General features: G+C 45.8%; 1 protein-coding gene across 4 annotated transcripts in view; it reads left to right on the forward strand.

The window, feature by feature from the left end:
- Positions 1–12,791, forward strand: part of elp6 (elongator acetyltransferase complex subunit 6) — a 51,597-nt gene extending 38,806 nt beyond the window's left edge. The window contains exons 6-7 of one of the 4 annotated variants that reach the window (XM_070894989.1): positions 5,851–5,997; positions 11,597–12,791. In XM_070894989.1, the coding sequence (XP_070751090.1) occupies positions 5,851–5,997; positions 11,597–11,725 (276 nt within the window). In that variant the 3' untranslated portion in view covers positions 11,726–12,791. Of the gene's footprint in view, positions 1–5,850; positions 5,998–9,787; positions 10,884–11,596 lie in introns of those variants that run through there. The other 3 variants (XM_070894998.1, XM_070894980.1, XM_070894994.1) reach the window with 3 other exon arrangements.
- The last annotated feature ends 242 nt before the right edge of the window (positions 12,792–13,033 follow it).

Below are 13,033 nucleotides of genomic sequence, written 5' to 3' on the forward strand. Positions count from 1 at the left end.
CTGCACAAATCTTCTTCTAATTTTTAGACAGGGCTTCCTTCTTTCAGAATTCCCATTGGATTCTTGAAATTTAATGAATTGGTTAAGCAAGAAATGCTGCTTCTGCCACTGCACTGGCTTTATTGAATATATTTGTTCTTGGGATCTGAGTCTCAAGAACTCTTTGTACTGTCTTAACCTTCCTGATTTTTAACATTGGTGTCAAAAGCAATGCTGCCAATTCCCAGAAAACCGTAACAATACTTAGCATGTTTTCAAAGTGGGATCCATGTGGACCCCATCAGATTTTTCTATATTTGATGGTTTGCTTGCATAATGTTTATGTTGCTGTATGCTAGTAAACATTTAGAGAACAGCATAGATTTACTTTGAGTAGCTGACAGTCTTTCAGAAGTTAGAATGAGATGGATTGTCTGACTGAGAAATAGGGTGGAGAATCATACAGCATAGAAACATAGAAAATAGGTGCAAGAGTAGGCCATTCGGCCCTTCAAGCCTGCACCACCATTCAATATGATCATGGCTGATCATGCAACTTCAGTACCCTATTCCTGGTTTCACTCCGTACCCCTTGATCCCTTTAGCCTTAAAGGCCACATCTAACCCCTTTTGAATATATCTAACGAACTGGCCTCAACAACTTTCTGTGGTAGAGAATTCCACAGGTTCACAATTCTCTGAGTGAAGAAGTTTCTCCTCATCTCGGTTCTAAATGGCTTATCCCTAGACTGTGACCCTTGGTTCTGGACTTCCCCAACATCGGGAACATTCATCCTGCATCTAACCTGTCCAATCCCGTCAGAATTTTATATGTTTCTATGAGATCATTCTTCTAAATTCCAGTGAATATAAGCCTAGTCGATCCAGTCTTTCTTCGTATGTCAGTCCTGCCATCCCGGGAATCAGTCTGGTGAACCTTTGCTGCACTCCCTCAATAGCAAGAATGTCCTTCCTCAGATTAGGAGACCAAAACTGTACACAACATTCAAGGTGTGGCCTCACCAAGGCCCTGTACAACTGCAGTAAGACCTTCCTGCTCCTGTACTCAAATCCTCTCGCTATGAAGGCCAACATGCCCTTTGCCGCCTTCACCGCCAGCTGTATGTGCTTGCCACCTTTCAATGACTGATGTATCATGACACCCAGGTTTCGTTGCACCTCCCCATTTACTAATCTGTCACCATTCAGATATTCTGCCTTCCGGTTTTTTCCACTAAAGTGGATAACTTCACATTTATCTACATTATACTGCATCTGCCATGCATTTGCCCACTCACCTAACCTGTCCAAGTCACCCTGCAGCCTCTTAGCATCCTCCTCACAGCTCACACTGCCACCCAGCTTAATGTCATCTGCAAACTTGCAGATATTACATTCAATTCCTTCGTCTAAATCATTAATGTATATTGTAAATAGCTGGGGTCCCAGCACTGAACCTTGCGGTACCCCACTAGTCACTGCCTGCCATTCTGAAAAGGACCCGTTTATTCCCACTCTTTGCTTCCTGTCTGCCAACCAGTTCTCTCTCCACGTTAATACATTACCCCCAATACCATGTGCTTTAATTTTGCACACCAATCTCTTGTGCGGGACCTTGTCAAAAACCTTTTGAAAGTCCAAATACACCTTGTCCACTCTACTAGTTACATCCTCAAAAAATTCTAGAAGATTTGTCGAGCATGAATCCTTTCATAAATCATCTGCCTGTATCGGATCTTTGAAAGGGCTATCCAATTAGTCCCACTCCCCTGCTCTGTCCATATAGCCCTGAAAATGTTTCCTCATCATTGTCACTGCCTTCTTGAATTTCACGGTTTTACATTTAAAGGATGGCAAAGGGAGCAAGGAAAATTTAAGCCAAATCATTTCAGTAACCAGTGATAAGCATAAGGAATAGACTACCAGTAAGGGTGGTGGAACGAGAAACGTAGTTGTTCAAAAAGAACTAGACAGGCCGCTTTCTGCAATTAACATTCAAGAATATTGGACCTAGAAATACATTTGGATAATCTTGTAAATTGGAGGGTTAGTTAGATGGACCAATGGTTTACTCCTGCCTGAAAACTATAGAACATGTCAGTATTTGCAGGGTTGTTTTGCACAAAGTTTGAAAATCTGCTTTTAAAAATCCAATTAGATTGAAGAAGAAGAAATATTTTGACTTTATTATCTTGTGGCAGATAAGAGTATCTTGCATGTCTGCATTGAATATACAAAAGATCATGGTGGATCCATCATGGAAAAAATCCATAATGGAACAAAGAACAATGCTATATTGAGCAAATAGACCAATCTGATCTCCTAAGTAAACTAAGTAAGTGCTTCAAACTGCAAGAATTCTTAAAAAAATCATTTGGTACAGTTAAACATTTTGTATATTGTTTCAATTATATTTGTATAAAGGGGACTGGAATACAAAGGGGATAAGTCTTGCTTCTGTTGTATAGAGCCTTGGTCAGACCCCATCTGGAGTACTGCATTCAGTTTTGGGCATCGGATCACAGGAAGGATATATTGGCCTTGGAGCTGGTGCAGCTCAGATTCACCAAAATGATACTGGAGCTTCGAGGGTTAAATTATGGGGATGTTTTCATACACTTTGCTTATATTCCTTGAGTATAGAAGAATGACCATGACCTGATCGAGGTGTTTAAAATGTTAAAAGAGTTCAATAGGATAGATTCAGAGAAAGTATTTCCTCTGATGGTGAATCGAGAACAAAGGGGCCGAAATTGGTGGACTTATCGGCCACTGCCGCTGAGTTTTCTGGGCGGTCTCCCCTCCGAGTGAGTTTGGTGGAGGCCTCCTGCGGGCAGGGAGAGAAGACCGCTGGGGACTGCCCGCTGACGTCCGCTGGCGAGCAATGTGCATAAGAGTCCTCCCGCCTGCCGAGCTGCCAGTTTGGTCTGGGCGGTCCTCCGCTACAGCATGGAGGCAGGTCTAACCACAACGGTAAGTACGAAGACCTGCAAAAAAAGGTTCGTACACTTTTTTTTTGTGCAGGGATTCAGGTGGATGGGGTCCCCTGAAGGATTTCTCGTGTTTTTATTTTTTGAAAATTTAAAATTTAATCAGTTCCCCCCTCCCGGGGCCCGACTCAGTCCTTGGTGGTACTTTGCCGAGGATTGCTGAGAATGTGAGCTACCGCCCGCTGCTGCCACCCAGATTGGGGCGTAAGTCCCAATTTTGCTGCCGGGCGGTCTTGCCAAGATTTCTCCATGAAACTTCTGCCCAAAGTACCATCAGGATCACAGCGGTCCTTTAGGCGGCACTTAGGCGGAACTTAGCTTCCACCAATTTCGGGGCCATAATCTTTAATTTTTTTTATTGATTCGTGGGATCTGGGCGTAGCTGGCAAGGCCCAGCATTTATTGCCCATTCCCAATTGCCCTCAAGAAGGTGGTCTTGAGCCCTTGCCTTGAACCGCTGCAGACCTTACGACCACTTCTCTCGATCCCTCCACAATCTCTAAATTGTCAGGCTGCTTGTTTGACATCCAGTTCTGGATGAGCAGAAATGTTCTCCGATTGAATATTGGGCAGACCGAAGCCATGGTTTTCTACCCCTGCCACAAAATCCGTTCCCTCACCACTGACTCCATCCCTCTCCGCAACTTCTTTCTGAGGCAGAACCAGACTATTCGCAATCGTGGTGTCATATTGACCCTAAAATGAGCTTTCGACCACACATCCGCAGCATAACTGGGACTGCTTATTTCCACCTTTGCAACATCGCCCGTCTCCACCCTTGCCTCAGCTCATCTGCTGCTGAAGCCTTCATCCATGTCTTTGTTATCTCTAGACTTTACTATTCCAACGTACTCCTGGCTGGTCTCCCACATTCTATCCTACGTAAACTAGAGGTGATCCAAAACTCGGCTGCCCATGTCCTAACTCTCACCAAGTCCCGCTCACCCATCATCCCTGTGCTCACTGACCTACATTGGCTCCTGGTTAAGCAAAATTCTCATCCTTGTTTTCAAATCTCTCCACGGCCTCGCCCCTCTGTAATCTCCTTCAGCCCCACAACCCCGCCCTTCCCCCCCCCCCCCCCCCCGAGATGTCTGTGCTCGTCTAATTCTGCCCTCTCATGCATCCCTGATTATAATCACTCAACCATTCATTGGTGGCCATGCCTTCTGTTGGCTGGGCCCTAAGCTCTTGAATTCCCTGCCTAAACTTCTCTGCCTCTCTACCCCTCTTCCTTCAAAACGCTCCTTAAAACCTATGTCTTTGACCAAGCTTTTGGTCACCTGCCCTGATTTCTCCTTATGTGGCTCAGTATCAAATTTTGTATTTCATAATACTTCTGTGAAGCGCCTTGGGACGTTTCACTATATTAAAGACGCTATATAAATACAAGTTGTTGTGTGAACTTAAAATTAGAGCTAGGCCATTCAGGAGTGAAATCAGGAAGCCGTGTTTTCAATAAAAACAGAAAATGCTTGAAATATTCAGCAGATCAGGCAACATCTGTGGAGAGAGAAACAGAGTTAATGTTTCAGGTCGATGACCTTTTGTCACTCTTAGTTCTGATGAAAGGCCATCAACTGAAATGTTAACTCTGTTTCTCTCTCCACAGATGCTGCCTGACCTGCTGAGTATTTCCAGCATTTTCTATTTTTATTTCCAATTCCCAGCATCTCTAGTATTTTGCATTTGTAGCAGTTCTTTGCTCATAGGGTAGTGGAAATATTTCTCTCCCAGCCCCCCCCAAAAAAGACTCTGGATGCTGGGTTAATTGGAGCCTTCACGCCTGAGATGGATCGATTTTTGTTACATCAGACATGGCAGAGCAGCCTCAGAGGTGGAATGGCCCATTCCTGTTCCTAATTTGTAACTGATGCTCCCTGGCTGGCATACTAGTACAATGTTCTGGTACTACAATATAACAACCAGGAAGGTCTCTGGTTCGATTCTCATTCTGCCTTGAGTTAACTAATCTGAGGTGAAGATAGTGTATTAAAATTAACATCAGCACCCTGGTCTGCTCCTGTTCACTATATAATGTTCACTGCTGGAAAGGGAGTATGTGGTTACTGCCAGAGGATAGGATTGGACTCCGTTGTGGTGTCCCCACAGTTGAATAGTCTGCCACACTCGCTGTCTAATTTTACACAGTGTCAACTTGACAGCCTGTGGGTCTGTAACCCAGTGCGATTCTGTACCTTCAGCAGGCGAATATTGAAAATAAATGTTTTTATCCCGCATCCTAACTCTCATCAAGTCCCATTCACCCATCACCCCTGTGCTCACTGATCTACATTGGCTCCTTGTCCACATAAAGCTTCAATTTTTGAAATTCTCATACTCTAATTCGAATCCTTCCATAGCATTTTCCCCCTCTATCTCTAAAATCTCCTCCAGCCCTACCACCAATGTTCCCTGTAATTTTATTTTGGTGCCATGCAGCCCATTCAAAATACTGCGCATGTGCATTTTTTATGCATTGAAACGCCGACTACATGGGATTCCTGGAGCACTGCGCAGCCGCGCAGTTTAAAAGAAACATTGCCTAAACTCTTCCTCCAACTTAGGCCTGTTCTGTATCCCCCACTTCTGTCGCCCCACCATTGGTGGCCGCGTATCTAGCCGTCTAGGCCCTAAGCTCTATAAATCCCTTTCCTCCTTTAAGACGCTCCTTAAAACCTACATCTTTGACCATGCATTAAGTCACCTGTCCTAATGTCTCCCTCTTTGGCTTGGTGACAATTCTTGACTGATTATGTGTCTGTGAGAAATGCCTTGGGAGGTTTTACTAGTGCTACATAAATGCAAGTTGTTGTATTTTATACCCTCAAATAATGCAGTCACTCATGCTATATTTTTGAGAAAAACATTTGTATTGCAGGGAAACCTAGTGGTGTTGGTGCATGACATGGAGGATTTGGAAGATGAAGAAAATAACTTTGTGGTCAAATCACTGAGTCACCAGTGCCACCTGAAATTACAGGTAGAAGGATTGGCCACAGGGTACTGCAAGGATATCCATGGTCAGGTATGACTATATGTAATGATGTTTAAAAGATCGGCTCTGGTAAAGATTAAATCCTGTTTTGAGGAGCATCTATAAGCTATAGTCAGATTTACACACACACCACTAATGCAACATCCTGCAGCTAATTATTTTATGATTAAACCGAGCTACTTCATAAACTGTATGCAGATTCATACGGCCAGACTCCTTCCGAAGACTTGGTGGTTAAATGCACTGCATAATGAGACCTTAAGCCATACAGGCCAGAATGCCCCAGGATCCCTGATCTGTGCTGAGTTAGCTGATCTCAGCCAGGAGAGCAACCGGAGAGCCACATTTCCCTCACCACCGATGAGCTGGAAAGGGCAAAAAAATCTATTGTAATTCCGACTCCCAATCACCGTCCAGTAATCCCTGATGGAGTGCGTGCGCAGTGCACCCCATGGTCAACTATTCTCTTCATCATTATCATCATCATCATAGGCAATCCCTCGAAACGAGGATCACTTGCTTCCACACCAAAAAAAGGATGAGTTGTCAGGTGTTTCGAATGAAGATCCCGAACTAAATCCTCAAAGGTGGAAAATGCCTGTGTGTGGATTTTTTAAACGTGTGGTGGCCGTTGCACACCAGCCACCACATGGGCTTGACAGAGCGAGGTCTTAGTCCAGTGGCAAGGATTACCCAAGACAACTGGAGACCTGCTCTGCTGCACGGACCTAGTGCGCACACATAATCGCAGTGTGGGTTGGCCCGTGCTGCCCCTGGGCCCCGAACTCACTCCTCCCCTAGGCCCTGATCACATCCCTCCAGTCTCTCTCAGCTCTTTCGCCCTGAACTCGTCGCTCCTGCTGTATCTGCCCATTCTCCAATCACCGACCTGAACCTTGCTGATGTCACTCTTCGCTGCCGTTGCCCTCCTGCACCAGCTCGCGTTGTACCTTGCAGTGGTATGCCTCCACGCCGCTCTCTGGGCTGCACACCGCTCCTTTTATGGCCCCGACCTGCAGCTGATGGTTTCTCACAGGTCGGGGCCTCCACAGGTCGCCCGGCCCCCTTCCCTCTCCGTCGCCCGGCCCCCTTCCCTCTCCGTCGCCCGGCCCCCTTCCCTCTCCCTCGCCCGGCCCCCTTCCCTCGCCCTCGCCCGGCCCCCTTCCCTCGCCCTCGCCCGGCCCCCTTTCGCCCTCGCCCTGTCCCCTTCTCTCGCCCTTGCCCTGCCCCCCCACTTCTTCCCCTATGCCCCCCCCCCTCTCTCTCTCTCTCTCTCTCTCTCTAAAAGTGAATCCTCAGGTGGCTGTACAGTCCAATGTGGGAATTACAGTCTCTTTCCCCCCCCCCGTCTCTCGCTCTCCCCCGCCCCACCCCACCGTCTCTCAGGTGGGGCAGACAGCGGTTGAAGGAGACAGTAGGTTGGGAGCCTAGTTTGCCGCATGCATCTTCTGTCTGCGCTTGATTTGTGCTTGCTCTCGGCTTCTAGACTCGAGGTGCTCAGCAACTATTCTAACACTGTCCCAGCTCGCATATTATGAATGGCCATCTGGGAAAAGTACCGTTTGGCTGTTGGCATCTATAGCCCTGTCACCCAGCACTTGTACTGCAGCTGAGACCTGCAGTTTGCATTCCAGCCAGGCAGAGCCTTATTTACATTGCAGGAAGAGAGTTCAGCGAAATGTGTATCTGGAAATCAGAAGACCTCTCCGTAAGCATTTAGAAAGGAGAGCAAGGTTGGGGATAATCCCTGCTCTCAACTTATTAATATGGTTACGGTTGCGCATTCGGTCCAGCCACACATGCGCAATTCCCAAAGGGTGCAGCAGCTGTGGCTTACACCGCCGTGCTTTCCTTGGCTCTGTGTGGAGAAGGTCAGAGGATCGGATATGGGGGTGCGGGGGAGAGAGTGAAGAAGAGATGGGATCAAAGGGAGCGAGGTGATGAGGTTGTAAGAGGTAGCTTTGGGGAGCATTCGAATTTGGTTCTAATTGCCGATGGCGCAATGAGCGGGCTGGAGTTCCAAGCCAGGAGTGGCAGTGGGACATATTGCACATTGCAAATATCTTGATTACTCAGGTAGGCAGGATCTAATTACACATTCCAGACAAACTGCTGGGTGTGTCTTGGTCTCCCTCAGAAGCTTGGCCTTGTCCTCCATGGGGACCAATCAGAACTTAGATCTTAGGTCGACAATACATCTGCGAATCAGGCTACATATGGAAAGTTCAGAGGAGAAGTGAAAAAAGAAAATATGAGAATAGAATGGCAGCTAATATAAAAGGGAATCGAAAAGTCTTCTCTAGGTATATAAATAGTAAGAGGTTGCGTAGTGCCGATTAGGAACCAAAAAGGAGATCTACGCATGGAGGCAGCGGGTATGGCAGAGATACTAAATGAGTACTTTGTATCTGTCTTCACCAAGGAAGAAGATGCTGCCAGAGACATAAAAAAGGAAAAGGTAGCGGAGATACTGGATGGGATAAGAATTGATTAAAGATGAGGTACTAGAGAGGCTGGCTATACTTAAAGTAGATAAGTCACCAGGACCAGATGGGATGCATCCTTGGATACTGAGGGAAGTGAAGGAAGAAATTGTAGAGGTAATGGCCTAATTCTTCCAATCCTCCTAAGAAACGAGGATGGTGCCAGAGGACTGGAGAATTGCAACTGTTACACCCTTTGTTCAAAAAAAAAGTATAAAGATAAACTCAGCAACTTTCGGCCAGTGAGTTTAACCTCGGTGGTGGGGAAGCTTTTAGAAACAATAATCAGGGACAAAATTAACAGTCACTTGGACAAGTGTGGATTAATTGAGGAACGCCAGCATGGATTTGTTAAAAACAAATCCTGTTTAACCAACCTGATCGAGTTTTTTGATGAGGTAACAAAGAGGGTTGATGAAGGCAATGCGGTTGACGTGGTGCACGTGGATACCAAAAAACGTTTGACGAAGTGCCACATAATAGGCTTGCCAGCAAAGTTTAAGCCCATGGAGTAAAAGGGACAGTGGCAGCATGGATATGACATTAGCTAAGTGATAGGAAACAGAGTAGTGGTGAATGGTTGGTTGTTTTTTGGACTGGAGGAAAGTATAGAGTGGTGTTCCCCAGGGGTCGGTACTAGGACCACTGCTTTTCTTGATGTATATTGGTGACTTGGATGTGGGTGTACAGGGCACAATTTCAAAATTTGCAGATGACACAAAACTTGAAAGTATAGTGAACAGTGAGGAGGACAGACAGGTGGTGGAATGGGCAAATGTGGCAGGTGAAATTTATCATAGAAAAGTGTGAAGTGATACATTTTGGTAGAAAGAATGAGGACAGTAAATATAAACTAAAGAGTACAATCCTGAAGGGGGTGCATGAACAGAGACCTAACGGTATATGTGCCCAAATCATTGAAGGTGGCAGGGCATGTTGAGAAAGCAGTTAAAAAGCTTATGGAATCCTGGGCTTCATAAATAGAGGTATAGAGTACAAACGCGTGGAAATCATGACAAACCTGTATAAAACATTGGGCAGCACACTTTTAGGAAGAATGTGAAGGCCGTAGAGGGTGCAGAAAAGATTTATGACAATGATTCCAGGCATGAGGGACTTCAGTTACGTGGATAGACTGAAGAAGCTGGGGTTGTTCTCCTTAGAGCAGAGAAGATTGAGAGGAGATTTGGTGGAGGTATTCAAAATCATGAGGCGTCTGGAAGAGTAGACAAAGAGCAACTGTTCCCATTGGCAGAAGGGTCGAGAACCAGAGGAGACAGATTTAAGGTGATTGGCAAAAAAAACAAAGGCAACATAAGAAACTTTTTTTTATGCAGCGAGCGATTAGGATCTGGAATGCAATACCTGAAATGACGAGGCCTTGGACAACGTGGACCATATTCCATACCTTGGGAGCCTACTGTCAATAAGGCAGACGTCGATGACCAAGTCCAACCCCGCCTCCAGGACCTCAAACCCAGCACCAAGCTCATGGTCTACAGAGCAGTAGTGATACACACCCTCCTATATGTCTCAGAGACATGGACTATGTACAGCAGGCACCTCAAAGCACTGGAGAAGTACCACCAACGCTGCCATTGGCAGGATAGGCACACCAATGTCAGCGTTCTCGCTCAGGCCAACATCCCCAGCATCGAAGCACTGACCATCCTCGATCAACTCCGTTGGGTGAGCCACATCTTCCGCATGCCCGATATGAGACTCCCAAAACAAGTACTCTACTCGGAGCTCTGACACGGCAAGCGAGCCCCAGGTGGGCAGAGGAAAGGCTTCAAGGACACCCTCAAAGCCTCCTTGAAAAAGTGCAACATTCCCACTGACACCTGAGAATTTCTGGCCCAAGACCGCACAAATTAGCGGAAAAGCAACTGGGAAGGTGCTGTGCACCTCGAGTCTCTACGCTGAGAGCAAGCTGAAGCCAAGCGTAAACAGCGGAAGGAGCGCACGGCAACCCAAGCACCCCACCCACCTGTTCCATCAACCTCCGTCTGCCCCACCTGTAGGTCCCGCATAGGACTCATCAGCCACATGAGAACTCATTTTTAGTGTGGAAACAAGTCATCTTCGACTGAAAGGGACTGCATAAGAAGGAGAAGCATGGCGGCAGACTCAATCACTGCTTCCAAAAGGGGGTTGGATAAGTACCTGAAAGAGAAAAATTTGCAGGGCTACAGGGAAAGGGCAGGGGAGTGAAACTAGCTGAGGTGCTCTTGCAGAAAGCTGGCACGGGCTCGACAGGCTGAATGGTCTTCCATACTGTAACTATTCTGTGATTCTATGAACTTTGGTGTTACAAATAGTTACAGCTTATTGAGAAGTATCTAGGATACAGGTGCAGCGCCTAACATTCGGGACCGAGACCCTTCCGGATTCCGGGCTTTTCCAGACTTTCGATTTTGCTTTCTGACATCACGAATCCGGTAACACCCGAGCCCAGGTTCAGGTATTTCTGGATTTCAGAACATCAGAAGGGGGGGGGGGGGGGGGAATTCCAGCCAAGAAGCTGTTTGGGCCGTCCAGCCCCGCCAAGGAGGTTGTCGTCGGGCGGGGCCCCACTAAGGAGAGGTTAGCGTTGGGTGGGGCACCACCGAGCAGGTTGCGGGCCCCGTCGAGGTGGTGTTCGGGTGGGCCGGAGGAGGCCCTGAGGTAAGGGCAGCGGCAGTGAGGCGAGGCCCGAGGTCGGCAGGGTCATCTGGTCTAGATTCCGTAACATTTTATGGATTCTGGATGACCCTGCCACCGATCGTCCTGGATTCCGGAACATTCCGGATTCTGGAACTCCGGATTATCTGCTGCACCTATATCCATAAATATCTCTTGAGCAGTTTGTAAACAAAGCGTGACACTGGATTTGTACTACATGTGGTGTCAACCCCAATTGATGGGTGACTTCCCTTCGGAGTCAGTACAGACCCTGACTCTGGGTTGATGATGCAAGTTTAGAATTAGTAGAGTGTAAATTGATTTTCACCAATGCTAATGTGCAGTGTAAATGGACCCTTGGTTACTGCCAGAAATCTATGAATGTAAGCATGTGCTTCTTGTGGTGTCAAACCCAATTCCCTTTGGAGTCAGTATAGATGGTTCTAAAAATGTAATTTTTTAAATCTCTCTCTTGCATGTAGCTGACGATAACCTGGCGTTCCCCTTCACCTGTAAAGGCTGAAAAGAATGTTACCAAAATCTTCCAGTACAAAATACAAGACAAAAATGTTACCTTTTTTGCCAGAGGAACCTCATCTGCTGTGCTCTAGAGAATTATTTTGGAATCGCTTCACTGACGTGAGGACCTTTTTGAAATGCACATGGATTTCATTGTTTATGATCTGGGAACCAGTACGAGATGTCTAGACTTCATACAATGAATGGGGCTATTTATTTTGAGACCTTTGGCTCGCTTGTATATTTGGTAATTTAGTTTCAAAAGGGTATATAAATTGCATTCTATTGCATATGTCACATTTGTATGGACATAAAACCATCCACAAAGATCCAACTTCTGAACCAGAATTTACATGCATTACCGAGATAAAAGTTTAATATTTCTGTTTTTACATCTTGTGATCTTGTGCCTGCAATATTTCCATCTGCTGACTCGTATATCTGCATAACTCAGTTCACCAGCAGCAGTGTTCGTCAGTTCAAACTAAGAAAATCTTTCCATTTGGATTTTTAAACCCTCAATTATTTCTTTCCTTCTCTCACACACCATCAAGTCTCCCTTCTTTCTGAGCACTCGCTTCTTCTATTTTTAATATACTCAGTTTACTAGTATTTTAGATCAAGGGAATAAATCAAGTTACTGTAAGAATCCAAACCTCCTGAGGGCCTAAAGCAGCCCCTACTCTGGCTAATTTCTTCAGCAGTTGGCTGAGTCCTATAGTCAGGGAAAAGTAAAGGCTAAACAGCCTTCAAAGCTCATTCATCTTGTAGCTTAGCACTCATATCAAGGCATCTGATTGTATTTTATAATAGCTTGCATTTATATAGCGCCTTTAACAGTGCACTGTGGTGCTTCAGAGGTATAGGAAAACAGAAATAGACACTGAGTTAAAGGAGACGTCTGTCCAGATTTTACTGGGGATTTGCACCATTGCAATGGCACAGCAGTCGAATAAGGAAACTTGAAAGGCACAAAAGAACGAGGAAATTGTGGAGTAAGTCACGTGTCTATTAATTATTCCACTCATTTCATAGAATCATAGAAATTTACAGCAAAGAAGGAGGCCATTTCGGCCCATCGTGTCCGCACTGGCCGACCAAGAGCTATCCAGCCTAATCTCTCTTTGTCTGGAACTTTTGCGCCACTCCCCTATTAGCCTCGCTGAGAATTGTTGAAAGATATTTATCATAACTCCACCCCACATTAAAATCAATGGTGCTCACTGTTTTCCTGAATTTAAAGCAGTTTTCATGCCACTGCCACATAGACTTAAAAATAATGGCTCTGGTCGCCTGGCAAGGGCACAATATTGACTTTATAACTCATTCATTAGATTTTTAACTGACGATAAATAATTTTGAGCTCCTAACAAATTTGTTTCCTTTATACAAATAACAAT

Source organism: Pristiophorus japonicus, chromosome 1 (assembly GCF_044704955.1).
Source record: "Pristiophorus japonicus isolate sPriJap1 chromosome 1, sPriJap1.hap1, whole genome shotgun sequence".
NCBI classification, from domain to species: domain Eukaryota; kingdom Metazoa; phylum Chordata; class Chondrichthyes; family Pristiophoridae; genus Pristiophorus; species Pristiophorus japonicus.